Source organism: Chlamydotis macqueenii, chromosome 11 (assembly GCF_036417535.1).
Source record: "Chlamydotis macqueenii isolate bChlMac1 chromosome 11, bChlMac1.mat, whole genome shotgun sequence".
Taxonomy (NCBI): domain Eukaryota; kingdom Metazoa; phylum Chordata; class Aves; order Otidiformes; family Otididae; genus Chlamydotis; species Chlamydotis macqueenii.
The window spans coordinates 1,597,739-1,625,525 of record NC_141566.1 but is presented as its reverse complement, the minus strand read 5'-3'; the positions used below and the strand labels follow the sequence as shown (position 1 = coordinate 1,625,525).

Sequence of the window (27,787 nt, the reverse complement as noted above, 5' to 3'; positions counted from 1 at the left end):
TGAAATGCCAGGAAAATTCATTCTCATAAATGCAGGAACTGTTGCTGCATGGTAGCTCTGGCCCTGAACATTCAACCCTGGACCTTCTTCCTTTTTCTACGCCCCTCCACCTATGCTTGTGCCACTTGGGACACCACGCATCCCTTGCGATGGCCATGGTGAGGAGCACTCTGGCATGGGTACAGGCTTGTAACCCTCTCGACTGCTGGATGCGCTTAACGAGCAACCAACCTTCCTCATTTTGGGAGCATGGACAGCCTCTGCCACCTGCTACCCAGGGGACATCGGTGGAGACACTCAACGTACCAGGGGACATCCTCTCCCGGGGCGCGGGAGGAAGCGTCCTCTCACAGTTGGTACTTCTTCAACAGCTCGCTCTGCCACTGCCGCGTCTTGTTGGGAAAGGCGACGGGGATCTTGATCTTACGGAAGTCCTCGATGCACTTCCCCAGCTCGGACTCCAGCGCCCGCCTCTCCTCGCTCACCGTCGCGGGGCTGACTTCTACCCCGTTCTCCTTCACCGACGCGTGGTTGCTGCTTTGCCTCTGCCTCATCTGCTTCACCTCCTCTGGCTTCTTCAGGGACTTGGAGAAGTCCAGGGTGTTGGGGCGGGTTGGACACTCCTCGGGGGCTTCTGGCCACGGCAAGGAGTCAGTGGGGCTGGGATCCTTCGCCTCCGACGGGGGGTCTCCGCTCGGGAGGGTCTCATCTGCGTCTGGAGCCGGGCTGGGCCTGGTGCGGCTGCTCGTGCCGGAGGTGGCAAAGTTGTCCCCACCGCCGGGGCTGGATGGCTCCTGCCTCGTCTTGTGGCTTTCCGTCGGCTGGTCTGGGTCGCCACGGGCTGGGGAAGGAAAGCAGAGAGCTGCGTGTTTTATTTTCATCAGATATTTGCTTTGAAAGTTTTTTGTTTGGTTGGTTTGGGTTTTTTTTTTTTTTGTTTGTTTTATTTTTTCTTTTTTCCCCTTAAAGTTCCTGTTTTTCTTAATACCTTTGGCCAAAACACGGGCCTTCCTGCTCTTTGAAGGCTTTGGGACGGGGGGGGGCGTTTCTTGCCATTGTTTTCATTTGCATGGCTGTTTTTTTCTGGCCGGATCAGACACGCGGGGACTTTCTTCCCCTCACAATAACAAGATTTGTTTTTCTGAGCAGCGGCGTTAACCCGGCAGTGGTTTTCACTGCTTCCTCTCGAGGCTCTTTAAAGACCCCCGCTGCTGTGGAGTTTTAACCCGAGCGGTGCCCCTCGCTTGCCACTCCCGGGGTTTTCACTCCTCTGCCGTTCCGTTCCCAGCCCTCCCTCTTTGCACCGTCCCTGCACGGCAGATGCTCCGGCTGTCACGGGAAAAGCGGACGGAGAAAACGCTGCGACCTGGGGTTTTCCAGGAAGCGACTGCCGTCGGGGCGTGAATTATCCTGGCCTTTTCCCCTCCTCACGCTGTGGTTTTCTGCGTGACACTTCACACAAGGGCTCGGCAGACACCGTTAGCGGCTGACGGTTAGGGCAGCCGTAAGCATCGCCTGCCCAAAGCTGAACCGCAATCCGTGCGGCAACACCTGCCCTGACCAAGACGTGCTCAAACCTTTGCTATTCACACACGCGAGCAATCGAAAGGGACTTTGAGTCCCGATCAAAAGCATGGATCTACTGCAGGAAAAGCCTGGGAGAGGCCACCCTGGGGACAGCCCCCTTGCTTCTCCCCAGGGAGTTTTCCCAGTCCCTTTTCTCTCTTGGTTTGTTCTTCCCCTTCCCTTATCCCTTTTTTGCTATCAGAGTGGATGGACACCCTCAGTGGTGGCCCCAGGAGCGGGGCTCCATGCGGGAATCTCCATGGGGGAGCAGCTGAGGGTGGCCCCACCGCACCCCCATGGAAAGCCACGGCCCTGTTTCTCAAAACCGAGGAGCTCTGAAAAAGAGACTTTTTTTCTCTAAAACATCTAAATTCCTGACCTGATGGTATTTTTTTTTTTAAAAGTACATCCACTAGCAGAGACATAAAGCAGGGTATAAAGTATTTCTATTTTAAATCCCTTATCCTACACTTTGGCCCCCCATGGAAGTAGGAAATGTCAAGGTGGATTGTCTTTTCCCTTGAAAACTCTTTGTGAGGACAGAGCTTGACTCCCCCCGCTCCTTCCTCTTTTTTTTTTTTTAATTTTGACATTTACTTGAACAGCTCCAGCACGGAATCTACGAGAGGTGGAAAGCAGAAATGTCACCCATCAGTGAGCCGAAACCTTGAAGGCTGGATTTTCTTCAGCACATCTCTCCAGGAAGTTACAAGGATGTATCTTTGCCCCAAATTCTTTGAGTGACGGAATAAAGTCTCCAAGTTCTTAAAAGGGTTTAATCACTTCATCCGCGAGCCTCGCAGCGGTGTGTGAGGGGGGGAGCTGAGCACAGGGAACGTAAGCTGATGCCCCCAAATACGTACAAGCAGCCCACGGCTTAGCTGGAGGCTGAATCCAAATCTCTTCAGTTCTTCTCCAGCATCCAACGACGGTAGCTAGCTTGGTGTAGCATTTTTTTTTTTTCCCCTGAAGCTTTCAACACATTTTACATCGCATAATTTCCATTTGAGACAGAAGTGAAGCCACTTGATAAGGTCACCGAGTCCCCAGGTCCCCTGCTTGTGCTACCTTCCCATCGTACCTGGGTCTGCCCAAGACGCGTCGCGGGCCGCCGAGCTTGGGGCGAGCAGCGCAATGGTGTGGATCCGCACCAAAAAATCCCTTGCCAGAGCACAGGAGCGCTGAGGCACTGTTTCTTTGCTGTGAAACCCCCAAGAAGGGGATCTTCAGGTCGTCCCTGGGCCTCTCCAGTGCACAGCCCCCTGTGCCAGCGCACAGCTTGGGCCAGATGCGCAGGTACCAGCAGCGTAATTCTAATCTGGGCATGATGCTGTGCTTTAGGCCATCTCTAGGTAGCCGAGGGACTTTGCACACAGGAGCTAGTGACTCTTAATGACATGTCTTTGGAAATACTCATTAATTGCCCATTACAACCCACTTACCTTTGTTCCATCTCGCTCACCAAGGGCATATTGTCTCACAGCCTGTTCCGGCCAGTTCTCACGCTAACAGCTGTAGAAGTGATCTTGCACTCATTGAGAAATGCAGACCTCAGCAGGGTTTTATTTTCTCCCCATACGGCGCTGAAATGCGCGCTTCCTCCTGGCCAAGCATCCCAGCCAAGCATCACAACCCAGGAGCTCACCTGCACTGGCACGCGTGTTTCCGAACAGCGAAGGACCAGAGCAGAGCCAAAAGCAATGCGCATTTTGCAGAAGTTTTCCAAGGAAAGTCAGCTCCACGCTGGAATTTGCTGGATCCAGCATCAGACAGACATCAAGGAGTGGATGTTCGTCTTGGCCACCCTTCCACAGTGGCCACCAGTCTAGGACTGGCACAAGATACTTAGGTCTAAGGATCTGTGCTTAACCCTGTCTGTGAGGACAGAGTTTTTCTGACGCCAGCTAAAAGTCTGCGGTGAGCCATCAGGATGAGCACATGTTTTTTCCATGTGCTGGTGATTTCAAGGGTGTGGGGATCACTTTGGCTAGAGTCTGACCTGGACTGAACCTGACACTGAGCTCTGAGGCAGGCTAGATCTTCCAGGGTATCTCCTTGCCATCGATCTTATCTGCAACTTCGGATAAATAACTTCATTTTTCCTCAGGCTAAGCTTCCTCACATTTGTGCGTCTCATCCGAGAGCCTCTGTGGGGCCAGCCTGTGCCTGGCACTGTGGGGGCATCACTCCTGAGATGGTCCTGGGACACCTGACAACTCTGAGGACACCTCGCCGCTGCTGAACTGGGAAAAGGGAGCTGTTATGTAAACTGATTTTCTCATCGTTTTCTAATTTCCTTCGACTTTGCCTCCCGTGTGAGGCTTCTGTCTGCTGCAGAGCATCAATTAAAGCGCAGAAGTGACGCTTCCGCCGCGGCCGCACGGTGCTGATAGGAGTCCTGCCGAGCGCAATTAACGGGCTCCCGCACGCCACGAGCCGGCGCTTTGCAGGGGGAAGCACGCGCTGTCCCAGCCCCTTGCTGCTTTTCTGGAGAGCTTTTTATTTTTCCAGAGTGCTTGACGGGGAGACAGACTCGCCGCGTGCCAGGAGCCCAGGTTCGCACCGTTGGGTTCGCGTCTCCGTGTCCGCACCGGGGTTGGTGTGAGGTCCCGAGGGGAGGAGCGGTTCGTTCCTGGGGTGCTGCCCCAGCCAAACGGGGGAACTTCAGCTCAGACTGTCTTGGCCTCAAAGATCGCTCTTCCTTTCCCATAATTTGCTGCAGAGACCCAGATTTCCCCAAAACACAAAAGGAGATTCTTCTTTTTTCTTGTCCCAAACGAGCAGAGAGTTGGGCATCAAAGGGAAACCCCCGCCATGGGTAGGAAAAGAGTTTCATGCATCTCAGACTGCTTCTAGTCCACGGATTTATTTCAACTGCCCTTTCCCGTCCGGTTTGTAAATGAAAAAACAGCCACACCACACGGCTTGGGGTCAAGCAGGCACGCCTCACTTCCTTTACAAGCTTATTAAACCCCTTTCCAGCCTGTTAAACTTTGGGCGTTGTGGCACAAAGATGGGTAAAAGTTTTGAAACAGGAGCTGGAAGAGCATGGCGGCCAGGATGGACATTCGCCGGGACGCACAGGGTGTATCCGCACCCAAAAACCCATGTCAGGTCTCCCGGTTGGCTCTCATCTCCCTTGTTTTAGCACAGAAGGACAAGACTTGGCATAAATCGACATTTTTGGCCCTACGCGCCCGCAGCAGCGGCCTCCGCCGCCCCGAGAGCCTCAGTTACACCGGCTGTGCCGGCGACGGCCGTTGCTAAACCTGCAGCGCTGGCGACCATCGGGAGTGGATTAACTGCTATGGCAACTCCGGCAGGACCCAGGGGTGCCGGGAGCGGGACAAACAGCCGCTGCTTTTAAACCCCCCTGCTAAAACCCCAGGTCCTTTCTATGCCCTGCGCAGCAACAGATCATAGGATAGAATCATATATATATATATTTATCAGCACAGGTGCTGCTTTTGTTTTGCATATTCAAAAAAAAAAGTAAATCTGTTTAACAGATTAATCCAGCTGGCAGGCAGCATGGGGAGCTTCACGAGCGGCCGTGCCGACGCAGTTTGCTCCCAGGCCCGGCCACGCGGTGCTGGCGATGCCCGCCGGCGCTGAGCTGCTCTCCAGGGAGCCCTGGCTCCCCTGGCAGAAGGCACCACGCTCAGCAGAAAGCACGGGCCGGGCTGGTTATCTGTGACATGCAGGTGCAGAGAGTGGCTCCAGCCCAAAGCTCGTTGGACGGGTGGCAGAAAACCTAGCTCGCCTCTCGCTTGCTGCTGTTTTTATAATCCCTTCCTGCTGTTGCAAATTCTCAGCAAGAACCAGAAAAAAAACCCTAAACAGCAAGGTGCACCTCTTGAAAGACTCAACCTCGCAGCCTTAAAAAAAACAAAACCAAAATCCAGATTTTTCTGACTTTTCTGTCATTCAGGTTGTCCTTTGCTGTCAGGAGGGGAAAGGTGGGTTCAGGGGTGAGGGATTTCAGGTTTCTTCCGAGGGCTGACTGCAGGGAAGGCGTCCGCTGGCGTTGGTACCCTGCGTGCCAGGGATGCTCGATGCCCGGCCGTACCCTCGCTCCTCGCCTGTTCCTCCACTCCTCTGTGCTAAGGACACTCAGAACAGCTTGGGAAGTGTAAAAATGATGGAGGTGGGCTCACAAACATCGCCCTTTTCACCTCCCACGGGTACGAATATCGCAACTTCACCCCTTTTTAAGGACGTTTAGCTCGCAGGATCATGGTACCAGGCAGCGTGGTGCCACGTGCTGGGTGCGGGTCCAACAAAACCACCAGTGCACGGCACTGCACGGTGCGGCTGCGGCCACCCGGGATGGCAAACGGGCACGTCTCTCACCTGGAAGCTCTTCTGCCACATCTGTCTGGAGATCCAGAATGGGCTCAGAAGATGACATGTGCTTTTTTGGGCTCTGCTCCGTTTCCAAAGGCTGGGGAAGAGGCCGGCTAAGCCAGGAGCTACCTAAAAAAAAAAAAAAAAAAGAATAATCAAACACTGAGAAGGCAAGTGATGTGCAGGGAGCGTGAGGAGGGGCCAGGGTGGTGTGCGGTGGCCACACTCCACATCTGGTTGTCCCCAGAGCCTGAAGCATCTCCCAGAGCACCACGCTGGATCCCCAGGGTGGGGAGTGGTCTGGACAGCATCTGCCATGGTCCTCCCTCCCCCGTGCCTCCCAGACCCCGTCATCTTAGGGTGATATTTCAGCTTTGGGAAGGGCCTGTCACCACCTCCTACAGCCTCCCGCTGTGTTCTGCCATTCTTCCTCTTTCTTTGAAGCTCTTCTGCCTCTTTCCTAAATATTTATGTCACTGGCTTTCAAGGTGTTGCTTCATTTACACCGAATTTGCAGAAAGCAAGGAAATGCCAAAGGGTGGTTCCCACACTAAGATCAGTGCTCCAGCTCTTCCATCTTTTTCTTTCCTATCCAGCACTGGCCACAACACAGCCATGACCCAGCCAGGTCCTGCAGACACAGCCACCGTGCCCGCTGGTCCCCATGGATGCTCTTCCAAACTCCATTCTCGCACACTGGAAGCTGCTGCTCGTCTTCAGGACCGGTATCATCTCTGCTCTCCCAAATCCACAAGCTAAGAATCGCCGTCATCATGGCTTGTGGTTGCCAGAGGGCAGGGCGTCAGGGACCCACCTTGGAGATAATCTGGCTGTGCTCAACCTCCACGGTCCAGCGCTCTTGGGTCAGAACAAGATGCTGCATCCAGGAGAGGGCAGCAGGATCCCAGCGTGCTCCATACCTGTCGCCACCACCAATAATTGTGGCTTCCAAGAGTCAATTCCTGACTGTAAACACAGCCTTCTACTTCCCATAGCAATGATCTTCACCCAGAGACTCTGGCAAAGTCTTTGTGGTCACCATCTGTCAGTGCACCTCTAAAGGTTTCTGATTAATGTCCCAGAGCAGCCTTTTTTTGCACCCAGAGATCTGGAGGAGGATGTCTGAGCCAAATTCAATGCCGTGGGGCCCTTGCAAACCTTTCTGGGAGCTGGGTGGGGTGAACGGGGCAGAACTCGGGCACCCTGCAGCTGCTGCCCCCTCTCGCCGGCGGTGACAGATGCCCCCAGTCGCAGGGCAGGGGAAGAGCAGCCGTCACCCCGATGGGGGACAAGGGGACATGGTATTGAATTGAGGTCTTGGCACACAAGTGGAGGAGGGAAGAGTTCTTGGTGGAGTAAGACCCGCAGCGCTGAGGCTCCATCGTTGCGTTTTGATGGGCGAGGTTCCCCAGGTTCCTTCCAAACCTCCGTCCAGCACCCAGCAGACCTTCAGCAAGGGCCAGGCCGCTGGGTTTCTGCTCCCACACGTTGGCAGGTGGCAGATGCCAGCGGCTGGGCTCATTAAAGATTTAAAAGGCAAGCTGTCAGCGCTGCTGTAAGAGACAGGCTTTTCCTCTTATAGCTCCATCCCTCTCTAATACTAATAGGATTGGAAGGAGGAGGAGCAACGGCTGCGTGCCAACCACTGAGGCCAGTGTTTTCCCCCTGCAGAGGCTTTACAACCCTCAGGGGATCTTTCCAGCAGTTTGCTCATCTTCCAGCACCCCTCCTTGGTTCTCTGGGATTTTGGGTCCAGCCCTCCGGCTCTGTAAGAGGAGCGGGTGCAGCCCAGGAGCAGGGGCACTGAGGAGATGCTCTGCTCCGCATCCTCTGCCAGAATGCTGCATGAATTCCCATTCTGTTTAAAATTGCAGCTGGGCAGTGGCTGGGGTTTCCATTTCTGCTTATTTTGGATTGGAAGCCTGGATTTGGACCAGGCAGGAACACACGCAAGGAGCTTCACCCTTCTCTGCAAAGGAAGATGCTGAAATCAAAATCCGTGCCAGCACCACTTCTTCAGCTTTTAAACTGTCTTTTCTAGTGCTGCATCTTACAAAAAAATTTCAAACGGCATTCTGACATGATATAACTGCTTCAATGTGTGGTTTCCTTCTAAATTTGCGCAAAACAGACCAACTTCAGGATGTAGTTAAGGATAAATCTATGGCAATAGAGGCCTCTTCATCTCAGTTTTTCTTTCCAGTTCTACTTCACATTTCACTCTCCCATTCTCTCTTTTGGTCAAATTAAGTTTGTGAATGACTCAGGTCAATGGATGTTGAAGGACATTGTATAAATAGCTTTGCTTAATAGCCTGGAGCCAAAGGTGAGTTAGCAAACTCCACATCTTCACAAACAGGGTTGGGTTTTTTTTTTTTTTTTGCAAGGAGTCAGTGGGGAGGACAACGGGCAAACCCTCCTCCCCATGTCCCCGGAATCAGCCTCTGTGTCCTTCAGGGGATTCCTCTGCTCTCTGCGTGCTCCTCCTGACTTGCAGGATTTCTCCTGTTTCTGTGGTCGCTCCGTACGCCGCACACACCTGGACCTGCCACGACTGCCCGGCAAGAACTACCGAGAGCGCCGATGGGATCAGCTCATCAGGGTGAAATTCCCCACCGCGTTTCCCTGGATCAGGAATTACTCCCAAGAGAGCTGCCCAATTTGCAGCGTCCAGGATTTCACCCACCAGTGAGGGGGAGAACCAAATGCCCATGGCCACATAGGGATGCAGAAGCAGAGTCAGGACTGAACTCAGATCTCATGATAGAAAAAAAAATCAAACCCAAAGTCATGATGACGGCATACAACACAGTGTCTTGGACTTTCTGCGCTGCCAAGTGCTGCAGGCGTACGAGGGATTGCATGTGTTCGCAGCAATGACTTCAACACCATTAGCTCAGCTTCTTTCATCAGTGCCTGACGTGCAGCGTGTAGGCAGGCTGTGTATCACAGCTGGTTTGTGAGCTGATTGGAAGTGATGGTCTTGAAACCACAAAGTGGTAGTTAAAGTCATCGTAATTCATCTGCTGCCTCAACTCATGCCATTGCAAGTGGATGGTGCTCTTGGCCTTAGTCCTGGGTTAAATCCTTCCTTGGTACCAGGCAAAGCTGGAGAGGACGGGAGAGGGGATGGTGGGAAAGCCAGGGAATGGACTCTCTGTTGGAGTCAGCCAGAGCAGGGCTTGAGGAAATCCAGATTCTGGCTTGCCCAGATGGCAGGGCTGAATCACACTGAGCCAGTTATTAAAGAAAGACAGATTTTTGGTGGTCACCTAGCAATCTCTTTCCAGAAGAATGCAAAAAATTCCGGCAAATTGCCATGGTTTAGCCCCACTCAGCAGCTAAAATACCACACAGTCGCTCACTCACTCTCCATCCCTTGGAGTAGGACAGGGAGGAGAATCGGGAAAGAGCAGAAGGCAAAACTCATGGGTTGAGAGAAAAACAGCTTAAGAGAACAACAAAGGAAAAGAAAACAGAAATGGAAAACAAACAAAAAAAAAAAATCAGACAATACTTAAGCATGTAAACTACAGCACAATAACTCACCACAGATCCTGGTGCTCAACTCCCTCTGGAGAAGCTAAACCTGCCCCTCTCCACCGTCGCCACTTTATACCCCGAGCAGGATGTCACATGGGATGGACCGGCCCTTGGGCCAATTTGGTAGCCCATCCCAGCTGTTGGCTAATTGGTAACCTATCCCAGCTGTGTCCCCGGCCCCAGTGAGCGAAGTGGAAGGTTCCTTCAAGAGCATCGCAGCAGGGATGGGAGTCAGTGAGGAAAGGAGGGGAAGATGTTCCCCAGGTCACAGTTTCCAGGAGGACTGTACACATGGACATGCTGTTCCCAGTGATCGCTCCTTGGCAGAGTCTGCTGCACAAAAATTGCTCCAGCTGTCTTTCTTTACATGGGAATCTGCTTTTCTCTGAATTTTCCAGGAGCCGCTTTCAGAAAGCAGCCCCATCAGCAGTTTCCATGCAGATGTAGCTGCGCTCGCTTCCTATCCAAATACTTTTGCCAAGCAGAAATTCCAGGAGCTAACGGCCTCGCGGGGAGATCCCAGGCAGGGCTGGGAGATCGCTCCGTTTGCTGGCCGAGCCGGGAGTGTCAGCGGCAGGGAGGGAAACCGGGAAGGTGGGAATCATTGCAACTCTTAATACATTGGGGGAAAGAGCAAACTGGAGTCCTTTGTTCATGCCAAACCAAATTTTTTTTTGCTGGACACCAAAGGGAAGAGTTGCATTTGGTTAAGAAAAGCAAAGGCTTAAATCCCCCAAAGCAGGAAGGCTGCCGGTCCGTAGGGAGCAGGGGATGCCCGTACGTGTAGCGTGGACAGGCATTTCCTTCATCCAAGCGGAGTCGTAGCTTCTGGGTGAGAAGAAAGACGGAGATGGCCTCTCCTCTCTCTCCTTCTTCCAGCAATTCTGGCCCTATCTTGCAGAACCTCTGTCCAGTTTGACCCAGGGCTGTGAGTACTTTGGGGTACTCACCCCAAAACAGAGACAAAGCCTACAGTCAGAGAATCACAGAATAGTTTGGGTTGGATGGGACCTTTAAAGGCCTTCCTCCCACCTCACCTTTCTCCCAGTCTTTGTGCCTTTTCCTACTCAAAGAGGGTTTGAGGCCAAGATATCGTGCGTTGGAAAATCTGCCAGAGTCTAATCCCGCCCTGGGAAGCCTCCTTTCCATGTTACAGCTGCAGTTTTCCCCTTTCCGTTTCCTTTTTGGAGCATGAAGTCCTTTGGGCAATGACTATTTGTGGTGCTGGACCATGGACCTTTCCCAAAAGCTGAGGAACGTGCAGAATAGAACCTCCCTGCACGGCGCCGGGAGCCAAGCACACGCTGAGCGGTGCAAGAGGGAGGCTGCGCTTTCCAGTGAGACACAGCGTCGTCCAAACTGTCCCGTTGGCCAGCATCTCCACCCGTGCAGACGCTGACTGGAATGTCATATTAAAGGTCCCCGCTCAAACGTTAAAGGCTTGTAGGAGAGGTGGCTGGCTGTCCTTCGTGCGTCCTCTTCAGCTGAGCCAGCTCTGATCCCCTTTTCAAAACTAAAACCCAGAATTTGGGAAGACTTCGAAGTCCCCATAGAAATGCGTTGGCTCAGCTCCACTTCTGGTCCCCAACCCAGTTTGTCCCACAAGCACAACTGTTTAGTAGATGTCCTACAAGTGGAGCGAAGGGACCGAAGCCACCAAGGAGGATCTCATGGCCAGTGAGACCCAGCTCTGGGCCACTGGGGAATCACGAGTAGGACGAAGCCACTACTGAATCTCCAGTCCTCTAGACACCTCCTTGCCCAGACAGACCTGAACCCCCAATTTCACCAGCACCCTCACCCACTCCCGGGCTTCCCCTGGGACAATCCCTTGTGGTGCTTTTACCTGGAAGGCTGCAGTGCCTGGAGAGCTGCCTGGAGAGGTGGCCTCGCACAGCAGGACCTGGAAATAGAGGAGAAGATGTGGGTCTGCCTCTCTGCTCCACCGTGACGGCTTTCTGGTGACCTCTCTTCACACAAACACGCTCATTTGGGAGGGGTACAAGGAAACAAAAAAGAGTGCTGTGGTCTTGTCCCATGAAAAATTATTTCCAGGGAATTTCCCTTGGATGTGCACTGTGAACCCACCAAGTTTCATAGCTCATGATGCACGGCCTTCTCCCGAAATGTCCCTGGTAGGTACCCTGCTGCACCCCTCCGGAGCGTTTCATGCCTGCAGAAGGCAACACATTTTTCACATGCCAAAAAAGGGGTTCTCAGCACTATTTCCTGTCATTTGGATGAATTTGCAACTAGGCTTAATTAAACCCAGACCTGCCTTTTTCAGCAAATAAACAGTTCACCTGAGCACGTCTGCAAAGATCCATTTAGGAATTGTAACTGCTTCTGCACAGAGCAAGCAAATTGAAATAATAATTAAAGGCAGAATTAAAAACCGCCCGCGCGCTTCTAATACACAGGGAAAAAAAAAAATCCGTTCGTCTTGTGTTAAGTCAACAAAACAGTGGATAATGGAGAGCAGTTAATACATGTTCCTGAGTGCTGGTTGATAAAGCCATCAAAGAGGCTTTTAAGGAAACCCAATAGCCCAAGGGGGGCTGTCCAACGTCCACGGCGTATGAAAAGCTTATTAAGAGAGAGGAAAGGAGAAATGGAATCGAGACTTCATTCTCAACGTATAAATAATACAACAACAGGGCATCCCCGAGAGTCCGGCTTGGGATGCAAGTCTTTTATTAATGGCGCAAGGGGAAAAGGGCGAACGGTCAAGTGGAAAGAAATTGGCAGGGAATGGAAAAAAATATCAGCTGGAAGGGGACCTCGGGAAGGGAGAAATGACACGGCGGGCGGCGAAAAGCACTGTGCGTCAGGAAACGCCACTGGAACTTCCAGTACACCCGGGTGGGTTTGAAATCAGCCTCAGGAGAGAGCGAAAAATAAAGGCACGACGCCGGTGGAACGATGGAGAAATGCTGGCTCAACGGGTGGCAGCGGCACGGGGGGCAGGGGGCTACGGAATCACAGAAAATAAAAAAAAATACCAAAAATACCTTCAGGGAGTAGAGCAGCGCTCTGAGTTTGGTCCTGGCCACTTCTCCTCGGGGCAGGCAGGACTAACGTCTGTCCCGAGCCGCCCGGTAAAGCTGCGAAAGGCACAACGGGAGCTTTACAATGAGGGGGCTGAGACGAGCATAGTCGTGGCCAACGAGGAGAAAACCGAGGAGGGCATTGCCGTCGTCGTAAAAGCACATGGCTTTTGTGGAACGCTCTCTTCAGGGAAGGCTGCTTCCAGAATTGGTTTGGGCAAGAGCGAACTTGGTAAGAGAAACCGTGATGGGTACTGGGCATCGCCCACAACCTGAGGTTAAGGAGAAATCTGGTCAATGCAAACCAGACCCGGGCTTTTGTCCACCCCGGTCCGAAATCTCTCTGCCGGGCGCTGTTGAAGGCAGGATGCGGGGCCCGGCGTGCGCTCTGCCCGCTCCCGCCCGGTAAATCCTCTCCTCCTGATCCCGCTCCCTAATGTAATAGTTCGCGTTCCCAGTCCGCCCATGTATCATTTCTAGATGGGCCCGGGCACTTAATCCCCCTTGGTTTATTCATTATTAGAAAGCTTTCCAGTTTTCCTTGAGCATGATTTGGCTCTGATTTGATTACAGAATGCGCCCAGCGCCGGGTTCTCCCTCTTCCCGAGGGAGATGGGCAGCAGGAGCCGCGTGGCGCAGGCGACGGGCGGAAAAGCTCCGGCGCCGGCATCACCGCGAGAGATGAACCCGGCGGTCCAGCCTCTCCTGCCCTTGCCGCCCTCAGAGCCTCGCTGTCTGTGACGCGTCTTCAGCAGAGCAGGGGCGAGGCCGCGGTGGTTTTTTACCCCTGTCATTTGTGGAAGAATTAATCAGAAAATTGCAGCCCACCAGGCTTTAAGGTTGGAGCTAAATCCCTTTAAATCGGTGTCACTGAGCTCCCATCCACCGATTATTTAAATAATAGCTTTATTTTTTTTTTTATTTATTTGATCCTAGTCTTCCGAAGAAAAAAAAAAAGCAACAAAAGCCCTGGATTTTGTTTCAGATCAGATGTAAAATGGCATGAGGCATAAAGCACAGCTTTGCTGGGTTACATCTCCTTGCCAGCCGCACAGGTGGGTGAGGGCAGGCGCTGCCCCGCACGCAGGGAGAAGCCGGACACGGGATGGCCGTGAGGAAAGACGAGGGAGGGATGCAAGCCCGGCGCTGGCTCTTCCCTGTTAAAATTCACATCCAGGCTGGTTTCAGTCTTCTCGTGGCAGGTGAAGGGCAAAAAGATGCTGCTGGCCGTAGAGGGGTGTCCTCAGACGGTCTGGTTTTGGTGGTCCGACGGTGGGCCACAGCTTCTCCGTAGAAATGCGGGTCTAGGCGGGGGGAAAGCAGCGGTGTTTTTGCCTGGCTGGGAAGCCGGACCCCTCCTTCACTGCTCTGTTACCCGGCAAGATGTTTAAATTTAGGTGCCGCGCATCCGCCCCACCTCCGGCTCGTTTCCTCCAAGGCCAAAAGAGACAGCAGCTCCGCTGCGGCTGCGGGCGGAGGCGTGGGCCGGCGAGGAGAGCGCGGAGGCGGCGGCAGCAGTGGGGACGTGTGGGTAGGCAGCGGCAGAGGAGGTGAGGTGAACCAGCGAGGTGAGAGATAAGGCTGAGAGGGAAACGAGGGAGCGGCCGCGCCCGGGCGGTCCAAGCCAGCGGGGTGGGGGATGCAGGCACAGAGCATCCCTGCGCCCACCCGTCAGCGCCGGGTCTGGTGAGAAAGCGTTTGCGTTGAAACGGCGGGACCTTCTCATCTGCCAGGACTTGAACGTGGCCGGATATTCATTCCAGGCTATGGCTGGGTTCAGTGGCACCCCTCGTTAAAATATCGGTGATGCTTCTTCTGTTGGGACACCAAGATCTGGCCCCTCGTTTTGTCCTCGATAATTGCAGGGGCCTGCCCAGGCAATGGGAGCGGATGGAGGCAGTCATCCTCCCGTTCCCAGCTCGCAGGCGGAGGATCCTGGGGGATCATCTCCGGTGGATGTTTGTCTGACCTGAAATCTCCCGGGAAGGAGATGCCAGTCCTGCCGGACACCTGCCTCGCTGGCGCCGCGCGAGAAAGCTTTTTGTGACGCTCAACCCAGACCTGCTGTGAATTAAACATTTCCGTTGTCATCCTTTCTCCAGTGACTTGCACTGCAATTGGTCACCATCCACTTTATAATTAAACTTTGCCCGATGACGGACTATTTTCACTTCTTCTCCTTCCCAGACTAAACAAACCCCGCTCCTTTGACATTTCCTAATAAGCTACGGTTACCGAACCTCCTCTCGTCATTCGTGCTTCTCCTCTGGACTTCCTCCAGCTCACCAACGTCTTTCTCAACTCCGAGAGCAATCCAAGACCTGGCTGCGCATTTCCTTTCCGCTGAACTCATCTAAACAAGGTTTTTCAGTGTGCCGCTGCTAAATGTCGCTTAGGAGGAGACCAGCGGGCGGTTCCTGTCCCGCTGCGGGAACGCCTTGCCGCCCGCCCGGCCCAGTTCGCTGCGGCAGGGACTATTTTGGGCAGGAAACCTCAGAAAAGCAGCAAGAAGTGGTGAAAAGTGAGCAGGCAAGGATTATTTGTTAAAAATAAGACTGGAGAGCCGGGGTCACGCTGTCGGGCTCATGGGCTGGTGTTACCAGTTTGGGTTTTTACCCAGCTATTTGCTGCGTGCGTTCCCGAGCTCAGGAGGTTCTCGGCTCAATGCTGGGATGCTGGGGCTGAAATGCCACCCGTGGCACTGAAAACAGTGATTTTTTCAGCTGGCACGCTTGGGAGGCCGACAACCGTGGTGAGGAGGAGGATGCTGACAGTCTCCTGCATCCGTCGGAGCTGGAGGTGGCTGGGCAAAGAGCCACGGGCTCTATTTTTACCAGTAAAACCTGACCAAACTGGACAGCACGTCCTGCTCTGAGCTCGTGGCCGCAAGTTCTAAAATATCTCTGCCAAACAGTCCTGTGGGCATCTGCATGCTCCAAACCAAGGGTTTGTAATTGGTACGTGCGGCTCAGGACGGCTCCAGGCCGCGGGGGCAGCGACGGGGAGGGGGCGGCAGCGACTTCTGCCGGGTTGCCCTGGGGAGCCGGCCCCCTCGCTGCGTGGTTTTGTCTTTAACGTGTAAATTTGGCCCCCGCGTCGCCTCCTGTGTAATTCAGGGTGGCTGGCAGCGGGGCATGCGATGAGAAACACCTTGGGCAGGTCTGGAGCAGCCATCCATCCCATCCCATCCCATCCCATCCCATCCCATCCCATCCCATCCCATCCCATCCCATCCCATCCCATCCCATCCCATCCCATCCCACAGGGTATGGCCAGCCCCACGGGGCCACGGGGACCAACCTTCCCATGGGTGTCCCGGGGCTCATGATGGGCACGGAGGAAACCCAGGGTGCTCCTGCTCTCCTCACAGCAAGAAGAACTTAAGAAATCCATCAGGACGCAGGAATTGCAGATATTTGTGTTTACAGCCCAGCTCTGAACGCTGGTACCCAAATCCCCGTGGCGCTCGCCTTAGCCGACCGGAGCCCGTTGAGGATCCAGCCCTGGATGCTGCACGGGGCTACGTCGGAGCCAGACCTACCAGCCTAGCCCCAGCCTCCAGAGATCAGAGCTGCAAGTCCGCTCTTAAAGCTAAAATAATTTATTCTGGATTATTTCGTGTTTTTCCGTCGCCCCTGCTGTGTTTTCAAGGCTTGCCCCTGAGCCAGCAAGGCTCAGACCCAGCTATGCGCAAGGTCCCCGTGCCCTCCGCAGCCGGGACGGGCCCCACAAACTCATCTCACTGGTGGCTCACCCGCTGACCTGGGGCCTCCAGCTCACCGAGGGCCGAGCTCGTGCTGAAAGCTCCCGGACGAGTGGCTTTCTCCGGAAGCGCCGTCCTGGGAAACGCGGCCCGGGAGAAAACCAACTCCCGCGAGCCGCAGAAGAAAGCCCCAAGCCTGCAATTTCTTCCCGGCTGCCTGGAAAGGGCTGGGGCCGCCTTTTCCGAAAGGTTCAAACACAGCGTGAGGGGTGTTATTTTAGGGAACGGCCGAGCCCCTTCAAACCTCCTGACAAATGGATGTGGCCCCCAGTGCTGTTTGTGCAGGCGCAGGGCTGGGCTGGGCTCCAGGCCACGTCCTCGCCGCCGGGACGGCTTCGGAAAAATTAGGCACTGGGGAGTGGAAAGGGGCTGTTTTGAAGGTGGTGCTGAGTGATTCCAGACGTGGAGTGCAAAAACCATTGCAAATGAATGGAATTCCCTCTTCTGCCTTCCCTTCAAAAAAAAATCCCCCGGGTCTGTGCTGGTAATTGATGCTGGGAATTACTGGCGGGGGAAATACGGTGGGAAGCTGCGGATTTTGGCTGTTGGGTGCTGCATGGAGGACGGGCCCCATCACGGTGGGCACCCGCATGGTGATGGAGCTGGGCTGTTTCCTGAAGCTCCGCGGAGCCCCGGGAGCTGATTCCCGGCAAAAAACACCTGCCTGAGGCTGTGCGTCATCCTTCGCTCGGCTTCCCACAGCTCAGCCTCGCCGTGCTCCAAACCTCGGTCCCGGGCAGCGTCAGCCCTCCCCCTGCCCTCCATCCCCAGAGTGCTGACGTCTCGTGCTCCAGCTGCCCTCCGAGGTTTCCATCCAAGATCTTGCTGATTACTGGGAGTACGCAGAGCCGCCGATCATACCGCCGGCGGGACGTCCAGCTGCGCGGAAGGTCGCGGTGACCACTGCCGGCCAGGGGATGTCTGGAATTTCAGGTGTGAGCACGTGGGGAAGCCTCCCTTGCCCCAGGTGGGCTGAGGAGCAGTGCGCGTCGCTCCGCTGGGAACCCTGCAGCCCCTTCTCGGTGACTTGTACCAAAAATACTCCTTTCCTCGCGTCGTACTGCTCCCTTCTGCCTTTTCCCCAACAGATCACTTAGGGGGAAATCGTTGCTTTTGCTGGAAATTTCAATGGATTTTTTAATGACTGACCATGCAAAGAAACCCAGAGTTTCTAGAGTAAAAAAGTGGGGAGATGGAAAGGGAAAGAAGGGAAAGAAGGGAAAGGGAAAGAAGGGAAAAAGAAGGGAAAGAAAGGAAAGGGAAAGGGCAATCCTAGCTAGAGCTGATGGCAAGCAGATCAAAGCTTTTTAGCTCCCGGAGGCTTCCAGTGCCCCTGCGTCTCCCGCAGGCTCTCCAAGCCCCCTTCTCGCCTTTTTTCCAGCCAGACTCAGCGTTACAGAGGGCCGGGGCTGGGATGCTGGACCCCAGCACGGACTGGTTAACTGGTGAGACGGGACAGGGGATGCTGGTTAAAGACTGAGCGTGCCCCGGCGCCACGGGAGCCTTCTGGGAACTTCTGAGGCTGCTGCGGCGTTCAGCGTCCGTGGGCAGCACGGCCAGAAAGAGCCAGGGAGGCGCAGGTCAGCGGCAGGGCCCTGTGCGGGGACGGGGGGGATGCCCAGCCGAAAAACCGCGCTCCCCCAGGAGGAACCAGCACCACTGGGATGTCTGCCAGCAAACCTGAGAACAAGGGAAGGTTTCCCAGCTCCTCTGCTCGACAGGAGGCAGGGCGCTTCGTCCTTCGTTTTCGTGACGCTGACGGACGCCCGCAGCTCCTGCCGAGGGAGGGGAAACGCCCGCGGTGCAGGTCCCTGGTGCCAGGCCCTCACCGCTCCCGGCAAATCAAACACATCCCGTCACAAGGGAACATCTTTGCTGCCCGGCGTCTGCAGAAGCGTGGTTTGATGGTCAGCAACACAGGTAAATTGGGGGGAGGGGGGCAGGAGGGAGGCATCTGGCGTGAGGCAACAAGTCCCTCTCACAACCCCGACGCGTCGGTACAGGTTCAGCTTCCCGGCGTGCCGAGAAGAGCTCTCCTGGCCTGTTTCGCTAGCGTGACTTCTGGAAGCCTGGGAATCCTTCCAAGATGGGACCTGGGGACGTCGGCTCCCCCGGAGCAAAGCGGCAGCGAAAAGGCTGCGGCGTGGGGCGTCTCGTTGGTGATTTGTTTTGTTCCCCTGGGGTTTTGCGTTAAATCCTCTCCAGGCACGCAAAGAACAATGACATTTTGGGAACGCCCATCGGGAAACATTGGCTGTACCCTCAGTTCCTTCAGGTTTGGCCTCGCTCCATTAAAGCGACTGAAGTCAAACGAGACGTTTCCACTTAAACAGACGAGAAGCTGGAAAACCAGCTGCGCTGTAAGTGAATTTTTAAAAAATGCAAGTTTTACAGAAACCAAAAAAAAGAAGTTACGGGTGGCCCGGGAGCCAGCAGAGACAGCCCATCGCTGGGGAGACGTGGGACAGGCAGCGTCGGTGGCTGGGGGCTGCGGAGCTGAGCCGAGCAGCGGGGAAGATTCGGAAACGGGAGGGTTGCGAAACAGTTTCCTGTTTACTCGCCTCTCACTTTTTTCTCTCCGTTAACTACAGACTCTACCGGCCAACTCTTGCTTTTACCAGCAAGGCGGCGGAAAGCCCTGCCCCGTCACCCCGATCCTCCTCCCTCACGCCAGCCCAGCCCGAGGGGACACGGCTGCACGCGTGCGCCCGTCCTCAGCATCCCTCCATCTGCGGCTGGAAAAGGCCGTCCTCCTGGGTCCTTCACGGCATTTAATCCTCTGAGTTGATTAAAATAATATATTAACCTGAAAACTCGTAACGGGAATAATAGATACGCGCAAGGCGTAATTGCACGGCAAGTGGGACTCCGCTAAATGAGCTGTAATCCCTTGCTCTGCTGCAGAGGGGAAGGATTAGAGCATTATTCAGGGTTTTTTTTTTTTGGGTTGAAAGCCTCAGGTCTGAGGAAGTGATCCCCAGCCGGGGCAAAACAGCGTAACCCCGTGGGTTTCTGGTTTATACCGCGGGGACTGGAGGCTGTTTTAAAGCAGGTGGGCTTACAGGGCAAGCTGCAGGTGGAGAGCAGACGCGGGCAGGCTGTGTGCTGGGTCGCGCCGGACCAGGCGTTTCGTGACGGCTCAGAGGGGAGGGAAGCGCTGGGAGATCCGTTTCATCGCTCCCAGGAGAGCGTGGCTCCGCAGAGCCTTCCCGTAAGGACCGAAAAGGATTGGCCTGCTGCAGGCTGGGTGAGGCTGCAGCAGGGCAGGGCAGGGCCGGAGCCAGGGCTCGTGCCCATCCCTGCAGCATCCCTGTTCCAGTCAGGATGAGACCCCAGCACTCACTACGCTGCTGCTCCCGGCACTGGAAAGGAACCGTTGCCACCCCAGCGGGGTCCCCAAACCACGGGGGAAGCGGAGCCCGGTGTATCCAGCTGCGCCCCGTGGATCGGTGAAGAGCTGGCAGAAGCCCCGCTTTGGGTTCGCTAGACCTCTTTGGGCTGTGAGAGCCATCACGGCATTTTGGGGTCAGTGGGGCAGGATTAGGCACTCATACCGGTGCAGAGGGGTCCTGAGCTGGGGCGCAGCAGCAGCAACGATGTCTTTGCGGATGCCAGGCTCCCCTGCCGCGGTGCCCGTTTGTGGGACGCAGGCAGGGGAGGATGGCCTTCTGCTGGCAAGCCGCTCTCCCCGGGGACGGGGACGTTCCTTCTGCCCCTAAAGGGTACAACCAGCCCCGCAGCACCCAAAACTGCCCCTTGTCACGTGCCCAGCCCTGGTTTTGAGCAGGGATGGAGAAATTTTAGAGTGCTGGGGGAAGAGCGGCATGGTAGAGATGTCCAGACACCCGCTGTAGCCCAGCCTCGCTGAGCCCCCCGCACCCTGCTCTGGGCTGTAGCCAGGACGCTGGGCAGCGCAGAGGGGGAACAGCAAAGCCTCAGGGCCGTTGGTTTTATTGCTTCTTTATATGGCAATCCTCCCTCGTCCTCCCACGGGAGCTCCCCGGGCTGTTCCTGCCCAGCCCTCCCTCACGTCCCGCTCTGCTCGCAGCGCTGAGGTTTGACAGCCTCCGAAAGCCCCAGCCGGAGGGTGATCCCCACTCCCAGGCTCCGGTGGCCCTCCTGGCCCAGCTACGTGGTGGCTCTGCGGCTGCACGCCCCGGAGCTGACTCTCGGGATGGCTCTGCGGTGACGGGACGCACAGAAATCCCTGAGGTTGCTTGCAAGGACCCCATGCCCTCCCACTGAGCCTTACCCTGGATTTTATGTTCCCTTCCCTTAAATAAATAAAAAGTTCTTGTTTTTAGAAAACCGCTCCTCTGTCCCAGTAATCCTGCTGCCTCTCCATTGAGGACTTCTTCTGTCAGAGGTACCACTGCCTCTCCAATTTTGGGGGCTGTTTGACCGCACAGCTTGGCCAAACCATCCCGGGATGAAGGAAGAGCCGGTCTGGGCCAGCTGCCGCCCAAGGCAAAGGCGCAGTAAAGGCTCTCCAGGCTCCAAACCTTAAGCATCTGAGCATCCTTCATCCTCCAGCTCAATCTGCCTCCACAGGGGACCTGTAAATCAAACACGAACCCGACCCTGCTGCGCTCCAGGGCTCGCCAGCTCCCGCGCAGCCTCCGCGCGCTGCTTGCCTGGGGAGCGTGCAGAGGGCAGGGAGCCCAGAAAGCCTGTTTTCTTGTGTGGTTTTGCTTCTTAAAGGTTGAGCTCATGCTCTGGGCAGGGGAAAGGGGATTTGAGGTCTGCTATGGCCCAAAATGTATTTTCATGAGACCAGCAGCGAGCTGCGGAGCCCACGCCAAGGACCTCCAGTCCAGAGAAAGAGGATGAGTTCAGTGTTCGGTGCTCTAGAGCAGTCTGCGAGCAGGAGGAAAATTTATTTCTGATGGCAGATGTCCCCTGCTGCCCTGGGACAGTGGGGGCTCACGTGCCCTTCATGGTCACGTTAAGGATGCTGCTGGCAAAGTGGAGATGGAGAAGGGTAAGGAGGGAGAGGGAGCACACATCTGGGACGCAGGGCTTGTGCCGTGGACTCAAATACAACTTAGACAAATTAGTCTATTTACAAGTGCATATTTCAGTCAGATACTGTACAGCTCTCCCAGAGGAGGTGGGGTGATAATTCCCAGCCCTCCGCCACCTAGAAGCAAGCAAAAAACTTTAACTGCCAGAGCCTTTTAAGAAACCCACCTGCACGTCACGAAGCCTAACCTGCTTTCGCTCAGAACAAGCTGTCAGCACAGGCCGATCAAGCTTCCCTTGGCAAAGCACTCCTGCAGCTCCCCGCCAGCCGCCGGGACGGCTGGCCCAACCCGGAGCATCTCCTAGCTCTCACGGCTTCCAGCAGACGCAACCGGTGACAGCTCAGCTGCGTTTCCTCCCCTGCCTCTCCCACGGCCTCGGGATGGAGGCCCGGAGGTGTCTCCAGGGCTGGCCGGAGCAGAGCGATGCTCTGCATGTTGTCTCACCTCCTCCACGTCATGGCCAGCTGCTGAACTGAGCCCCAAAGCTTTTTGTTAAGCCCCTTCCTACAGAAAAGCATCCAGGCTGCACCAAGGACTGGAGAGCCCCCATCTCTCCAGCAGTTTTTCTCAGCAGTGAATACTCACGCCATTACAAGTAGTTTTCTGTTTTTTATTTTTCAGATTAGAAGAGGTTGGTCACAGCTGCCAGCTACTGCTGCTTCTTCCCTTCCTGTGCTTCTTAGTCGCTCCTTCGCTATTTCAGTGCCGCCACCAAGTCAGTCTCGACCTTTGCGGTGCACTGAGCAGCATGAGCTTCTCACGTGTCCCATGGCAGGATGGGATTTCTAGGCTGGGGACAGGGTTTTCTGTGTCCCCCCTCTAGCCTCTCTAACCTTCTGGATGCCACAGGACCCTGCTTGTCCTCTTCCCAGTCCCCAATTCCGATCTGCTCCATCTTTATTGCCTCCCGGCTGCTGACAGGGTGGGGAGAGCTCAGCTCCTGGGCAGGGAGGACTTTTCTGCCACCAAAGGGTGGTTTCTGTCCCCTCAGAGAGGGGCTGAAGCCAGACCTAGGAGATAAAGTGTTTTCAGATGTTCTCTGGGGGTGGCAGAAGCATCTGATGGAGACAGATGGGATTTGGCTTTTCCTTACGGGGAAAGCTCCGTTCCTGCAGTTCTTGCGTAGCGAGGCGCCAAGCGAGTAACCAGCAATTTGTGGGCAGGGTGCTTGCCTGGGAACACAGACCCAGGCCGAGTTCAGGCTCTGCCTCCTCTGAACGAGGGGTATTATTTTGGGATGGATAGTTTCTGGGGATCTCTAAATGAAAGGGTGAGTTACATCACCCCTCAGCGGGAAAATAAGCTTGGAAAGCTTAAACCCCCTTTATGAAAATATTCCTTGGCTTCTGGTGAGCTCAGCAGCTGCCGAGCTTTGCAGCGAGACCAGGCACCCTCCCAAAGGACACTCACTCCTGCTGTGGTCCACGCTTTTCCATGAGGGAGCTGCTGCCACATGGAGACCCCCTCGGGAGGTTGGGGGCTTCTTATGCCATCCTAAAAGCCATCCTCAAGGCCAGGGTGTAGGTGGTCTGGCATCTGGGGATGGAGCTCCAGCTCAGGCAGACCCCACCTCTCACTCACAGCAGGACTTCCTTCAGAAAAGCCGACGACCGCTCGGTGCAGGTCGGATTATTTTAATCGCAGGGATCCTTCCTGGCCCTGGCCTTTGGCAGACGACGTGACTAATCCCCCCCACGCACACCCCTTCTCACCGCGGGCGCGCGCTGCAGCCCGCCCGCCCACGTCCCCTTCCTCGGCGGCACCAGCCCCCCTACGCCAGAGCAAAGCCACCCACGGGTGAGCTGGGGCAGCCGGCTCCTCTCCAAAGCCCTGGAGCTGCCGTGCAAGTGGAGGATCTTCGCTTAAAGCTCCCGGAGAGGAGCAGGCTGCCGCTGGCCGTGCCTCTGACAGGATCTGGTGCTACGCTTCAGCGCCAGCCGGGGCGGAGGGGGGGCACCGACTTAATCCACTTGTGCACCAGCAGAAATCAGCTCCTGAAGAGGGGTCACGCCACCTTCTTGGGAAGGGAAAAGCCATCTCCAGTGCCAACAGCCAGCAAGGAAGGAACCTGAACAAAACCCGATTTTTCCCTTGAGTCCCCATGCGCACACTGGATGGGGGGGAGATGCTGAGGGGAGAACAAGCACAAGGACAGCTAAGGAGGTATAGGTGTTTCGAACAAGCCCAACCCAGAGACAAGGCAACGGTGGTCCAAGCAAGCAGCTGGAGATCTGGAAAGGTGCAGAAACGCAGGCACATTTCCAGGAAAAGCCAGCAAAACAGGTGGCATCAGGAAAGCACTGTCTCCTTGAAGCCCTGGAGACAGAGAGCTTCCCAACCCACTTCAGCCATCCCCTGCCATTTTTTGCCCAGCTCGAGTGAGCTGCCACAATTGCAGAAGGATTAGGATTACAGAGGATGAGGACCTCGAACAGATGTTTTTCCACGCCACCATTTCTCCACAAACGGTCTCTCCTAAGGATCAAATTACCAGGTTCTCCTCCCACCATGGGCAGCAGCAAAACGACGCTCTCCCCATTACTAGATAAATGCAAAGAAAGGAAGCCACCCCAAATTTGTCATATTTTCATTGAGATAGATCTCAACAAAAGTATTTTTTCCACAGAGTATCAGTTTTCATGAAAACCATCAGACTCTAAGATGATTGGAGAGTAAACTCTCCTGCTGCGATGGCGTTTCACTCGGGGTATCAGGTTTAACAGCCCAGATCTCATCACCTGGCAGACCAAAACCACCTAAACCCTCCCTTTGACACAACTGTCCCTCCCTCAGGAAAAACGCTTCCTCCTGCGAGATCGGTTCAGTTCCAGAGCGGAAAAGCAAACACCAAAGCACCAGCATCTCTCACAAGGCAGCAATTTCTTTCCCCAATCAGTCCTAATTAATAATGATCAGAAAAATCTTTAGGTTAAAAAAATACAACCCAACATGGGCCGTGTGTCCCCTCCCCCTTTATTTTAATTCTGCCTTTCAGCCTCTCTCCCCACACCGAGCTCAAGTTCCTTTTTCTTTTCTTTTTTTTTCAAAGCTGGTTGTCATTTCCTCTTCAAGAGGCTGGTGCAATGAGGAACGGGCCCTTATAGAAATACCATTTGCACCTTCCCCTTCTTCAGGAGAGAGGGGCAGCCTCACAGCAACGTTTCGGCTTGCCCTGTGTACCAGAAGACCGCAGCCCTCCCGCCCCCTTCGGAAACCAGCTGCAAACCTCCCTCCCAGATGAGCCCAAACAGAAATGTCACTTTGGCCGACATCCAGCTGCTGAGGCCATCCTCCCCGCAACGAGAGCGTCACCGGGGCTGCCCGAGCAGCAGCCACAGGCGCAGGACCAGGGATGGGCGGTGGGCCAAGGGAGCAGAGCCCCGGCAGAGCAAGAGAAGGAACAGGCAGCAGCTGGGGACATCGGGGCAGCGAGGTCACCTGTGACTGCTCCCGCAAGCGCTGGCACCGAGGTCTGCAGATCCCCAGAGCTTGCACAGCCCTGCTCGAGTGATGGGGATGAGGGCACCAGCCAGGGCTGCTCTGCAGGCAGGCGGGCGAGCCTGGATCTGACTGCACTGCATTGCAATTTGGCCCAGCTGGGACAGGAGCGAGGGTTCAGACAGGAGGAGGGGGGTCAGAGCAGGGCAGGAGGGCTCCAGCAAGGCTGTCCTCCTTCCCTCTCCTCCTCATTTGACTCCATACACTAAAGCACATCGCTCCCAGCCCACGTGCCAGCTGTTGTCCTGCTCGAACAACCCCTCTGGGTGCGCGCAGCGCACAACCAGCGCCACCTTCGCACCCCAGCACACGAAGACGGAGGCGAGTCCTTTGTGTTCCTTTATTACCCATCGCCCAGGCACAGTGAAGCGGCAGCAGCCAGCCCCAGATGCAGACCTTGGAGACCTTTGCAGGAGATTGCCAAAATGGCAGAGACTTTTCACGTCTGGCAAAGATTCCCTTCAACCTGTGAAGCCGTGGCTGCGGCTGAGCCCAAGCGCCGCTCGCCGGAGTAACCCAACCCCCTCCCTCACGCCGCTATCGTACTCCGAAGGAAAGATGGAGGTCACTTTTTTGACAGACCTCCAACTAGTTGAAGAGCTGTATAAGCATTTCGCACCCCACAGCGTGTAAAGCCTTCCCCGCTCCCCCCCACCTCCCTCCACGTATGCATGAGCAGAGCATCCGCCTATCCACCCTCCTCCCACCCCCAAACCCACCCCCCCAAGGCATCCCAGAGCCGCAGTGATGCTTCAGACCAGAGCTGCAAACGCAAAGTGCATCTCTACCCAACCTTCCCAAGCACCGACAGTCTAAACGCTAAGCTGCTTACGTGGGCTAACGGCAACATATCCGCGCTGCGAGGCTTCGTCTTTCCACCCCCCACCCTCCTCTCTGCTTCCCAACTTTCTCCAAGTCCTTAAACCAGGGGTTTCTCACTCCAACCCCCGGCAGATCAAACAGAATTCCCGGGGAGCTGCACAGGGCGCGAGAGCAGAGTTCAGTGTCCAACACAAGCTCATCCAGCTGCGGGAATCCCCCCCCTCCCACCCAAAACACGTACGCGACAGCGTCCAAGTCCACACGTCCAGGGAGGGTTGGGAGCTACAGGCGGCTACTGCAGAAATCGGAGAGAGGGAAGAAGGCTGGCGGTCAGCAGTTGCTACGAGGAAGAGCTGAACGGGTTCAACGTGGAGGAGGGAGGGGGGAAAAACCCAAGAACAAACCCAAAAGGAGGCCAAGGGGGGACGCTGGGATTTCGGGGGTCAGACGTCTACCTTCTAGGCAACAGCCAGCACAGGAGAGGAAAGGGAGAGTTGGTGCTCGGTTTGTGGGGTTGGTTTGTTTTGGTGTCACTCACGATAGAAAACATATTCGGTGTAAGAGGTCCAGATCCTGTCGTCTGTCTGGTCGTGGGCGAAGGCACAGGTGCCTGTGGAGTTGCAAGCCACCATGTGGAAGCCAGCATCGGCCAGTTTGTCAAAGGCTTGCTCCAGGAAGGTGAATTTGAGGTAGTACCTGGAGGTGTACCTCTCCGGGGGCCTGTCCGGGTCCCTGCTCTCGTTCAAGGTATCCCCAAAGACCTCCTTGGCCAGCGACGTCTTGCCGCAGACCATGATCCGTGCCACCCTGCGGAACTTGGCGTCCGTCTGGCTGTCCCTGCCCAGGGTGTAGGAGCCCCTGTAGCCGATGGTGATGAAACCTGCCCTGCGGACATCGGTGCCGGCAGCACCTGCACCCCCAGGACCACCAGCCACGGCGCTGGGGAGCACGGCGCTGGCAGAGGTCAGGTTGCGTGTGGTGTCTGCGTTGGGGGAGAGCTCCTCCGGGTCGCTTTGGCATGGGTCATCTCCCAGCGAGTTCTGCTTGCTGAGCTTGGGGGCCAGCATCTTCACAAGCTCTGGCAGCATGAAGTACTCGGCCTCTCGCTGCAGGCGGCTCCTCTCCGGGAAGTGGTCGGGCAGCACCAGCTGCTGGTCCCTCATGTAATCCAAGATGTAGCGGAAGAGGAAGCCGTCCCGATCCACAAAGAACCGTCCCTTGCTGTCGCGGGCCAGGGAGCGGACGTTCTTCTGGGTGAACATCTCCCAGAGAAGCGAGCCAGGCACGCTGACCAGGGTGGGGTGGCGGGTGATGTAGACTTGTCCACCCACATTGAGTTCAATGATCTCGGGGAAAGGGAAGTCCTCGCTGGGTTTGGTGGAGCCCGTGTTGTCTGCCAGGGCCATAGTGAGCTACTGCTGCCTTCCCACCTGCAACGAGAAGCAGCAACACGCCAACGTTAAGCACAGCAGCAAATGCAGCTCATCGTCCCACCGACCCCAAGCCAGACCGCACTTGCTTTGGGTCAGCAAGCAGTGCAGGATCAGGCCCCTGGCTCTCCAGCTCTCTTCCCTCATCCCCTTGGAATAAGCAGCGTCAGCCAGCGCTGCCTTCCCTTCCACGCCACAAGAAGGCAAGAGCATTGCCCGTGGTCTGAACACACCATCTTCGCCTGCAGCCCTCCGCCCTTATTGAGGAAGGCGTGGTGATGCCGTACGGCTGTTAACAACAGGAAAGCCAGGACTGTCACACCTCGGGTCTGCCCAGCGACCCGCCTGGCCCCACATCCTGCCGGCCAGGAGGAGCTGGCGAGCGTGCCAAGGCAGGACCGCATTACGGCACGGTGTCTCCTGCCGAGCTGGACGGGAGTTTATGGTCCCACGCAAGGAGGATCCACGCATCTGCCAGAAAAGCGGCACTGGATATCACTACAAAGGACAGAGTGACAGTGCCTTTTGGCACTCCTGCTCCATCCCTGCTCCTGGAAAGTACTCGACAGGGACGCGAAGCCAAGCTGAGAGCAGGGCAGAGACGGCAGAACCTCTCCAAGGGTCTGGGACCAAGACAAATACCAGGCTACTGCCACAGCCTGGGGCCAGATGCCACGTTTTTATACATTTTTTTCCACAGGCAAGCTGGTTCTCCAGCATCTTTTGACACCGCAAATCAGCTCTTAC

The 27,787-nt window shown here is 55.6% G+C and overlaps 1 protein-coding gene across 1 annotated transcript; it reads right to left on the bottom strand.

The window, feature by feature from the left end:
* On the bottom strand, nt 1–27,073 carry LOC104487575 (BTB/POZ domain-containing protein KCTD12). The gene is made up of 4 exons (XM_086756536.1): nt 26,149–27,073; nt 11,303–11,359; nt 5,920–6,042; nt 1–841 (listed from the first exon to the last, which is right to left on the bottom strand). The coding sequence occupies exons 1-4, from the start codon at nt 27,014–27,016 to the stop codon at nt 348–350; spliced, it is 1,542 nt and encodes a 513-aa protein (XP_086612662.1). The 5' UTR covers nt 27,017–27,073; the 3' UTR covers nt 1–347.
* Between the last annotated feature and the right edge of the window lie 714 nt (nt 27,074–27,787).

Bases quoted from the DNA above. Each gene is read 5' to 3' on its own strand.
- LOC104487575 (XM_086756536.1), bottom strand. From the start codon at position 27,016: ATGGCCCTGGCAGACAACACGGGCTCCACCAAACCCAGCGAGGACTTC. The intron at 11,360-26,148 runs GTGAGTGACACC...CTCTATTTCCAG, and splicing joins CACCGAATATGTTTTCTATC to GTCCTGCTGTGCGAGGCCAC. The intron at 842-5,919 runs GTGAGAGACGTG...TTCCTTCCCCAG, and splicing joins TGTGGCAGAAGAGCTTCCAG to CCCGTGGCGACCCAGACCAG.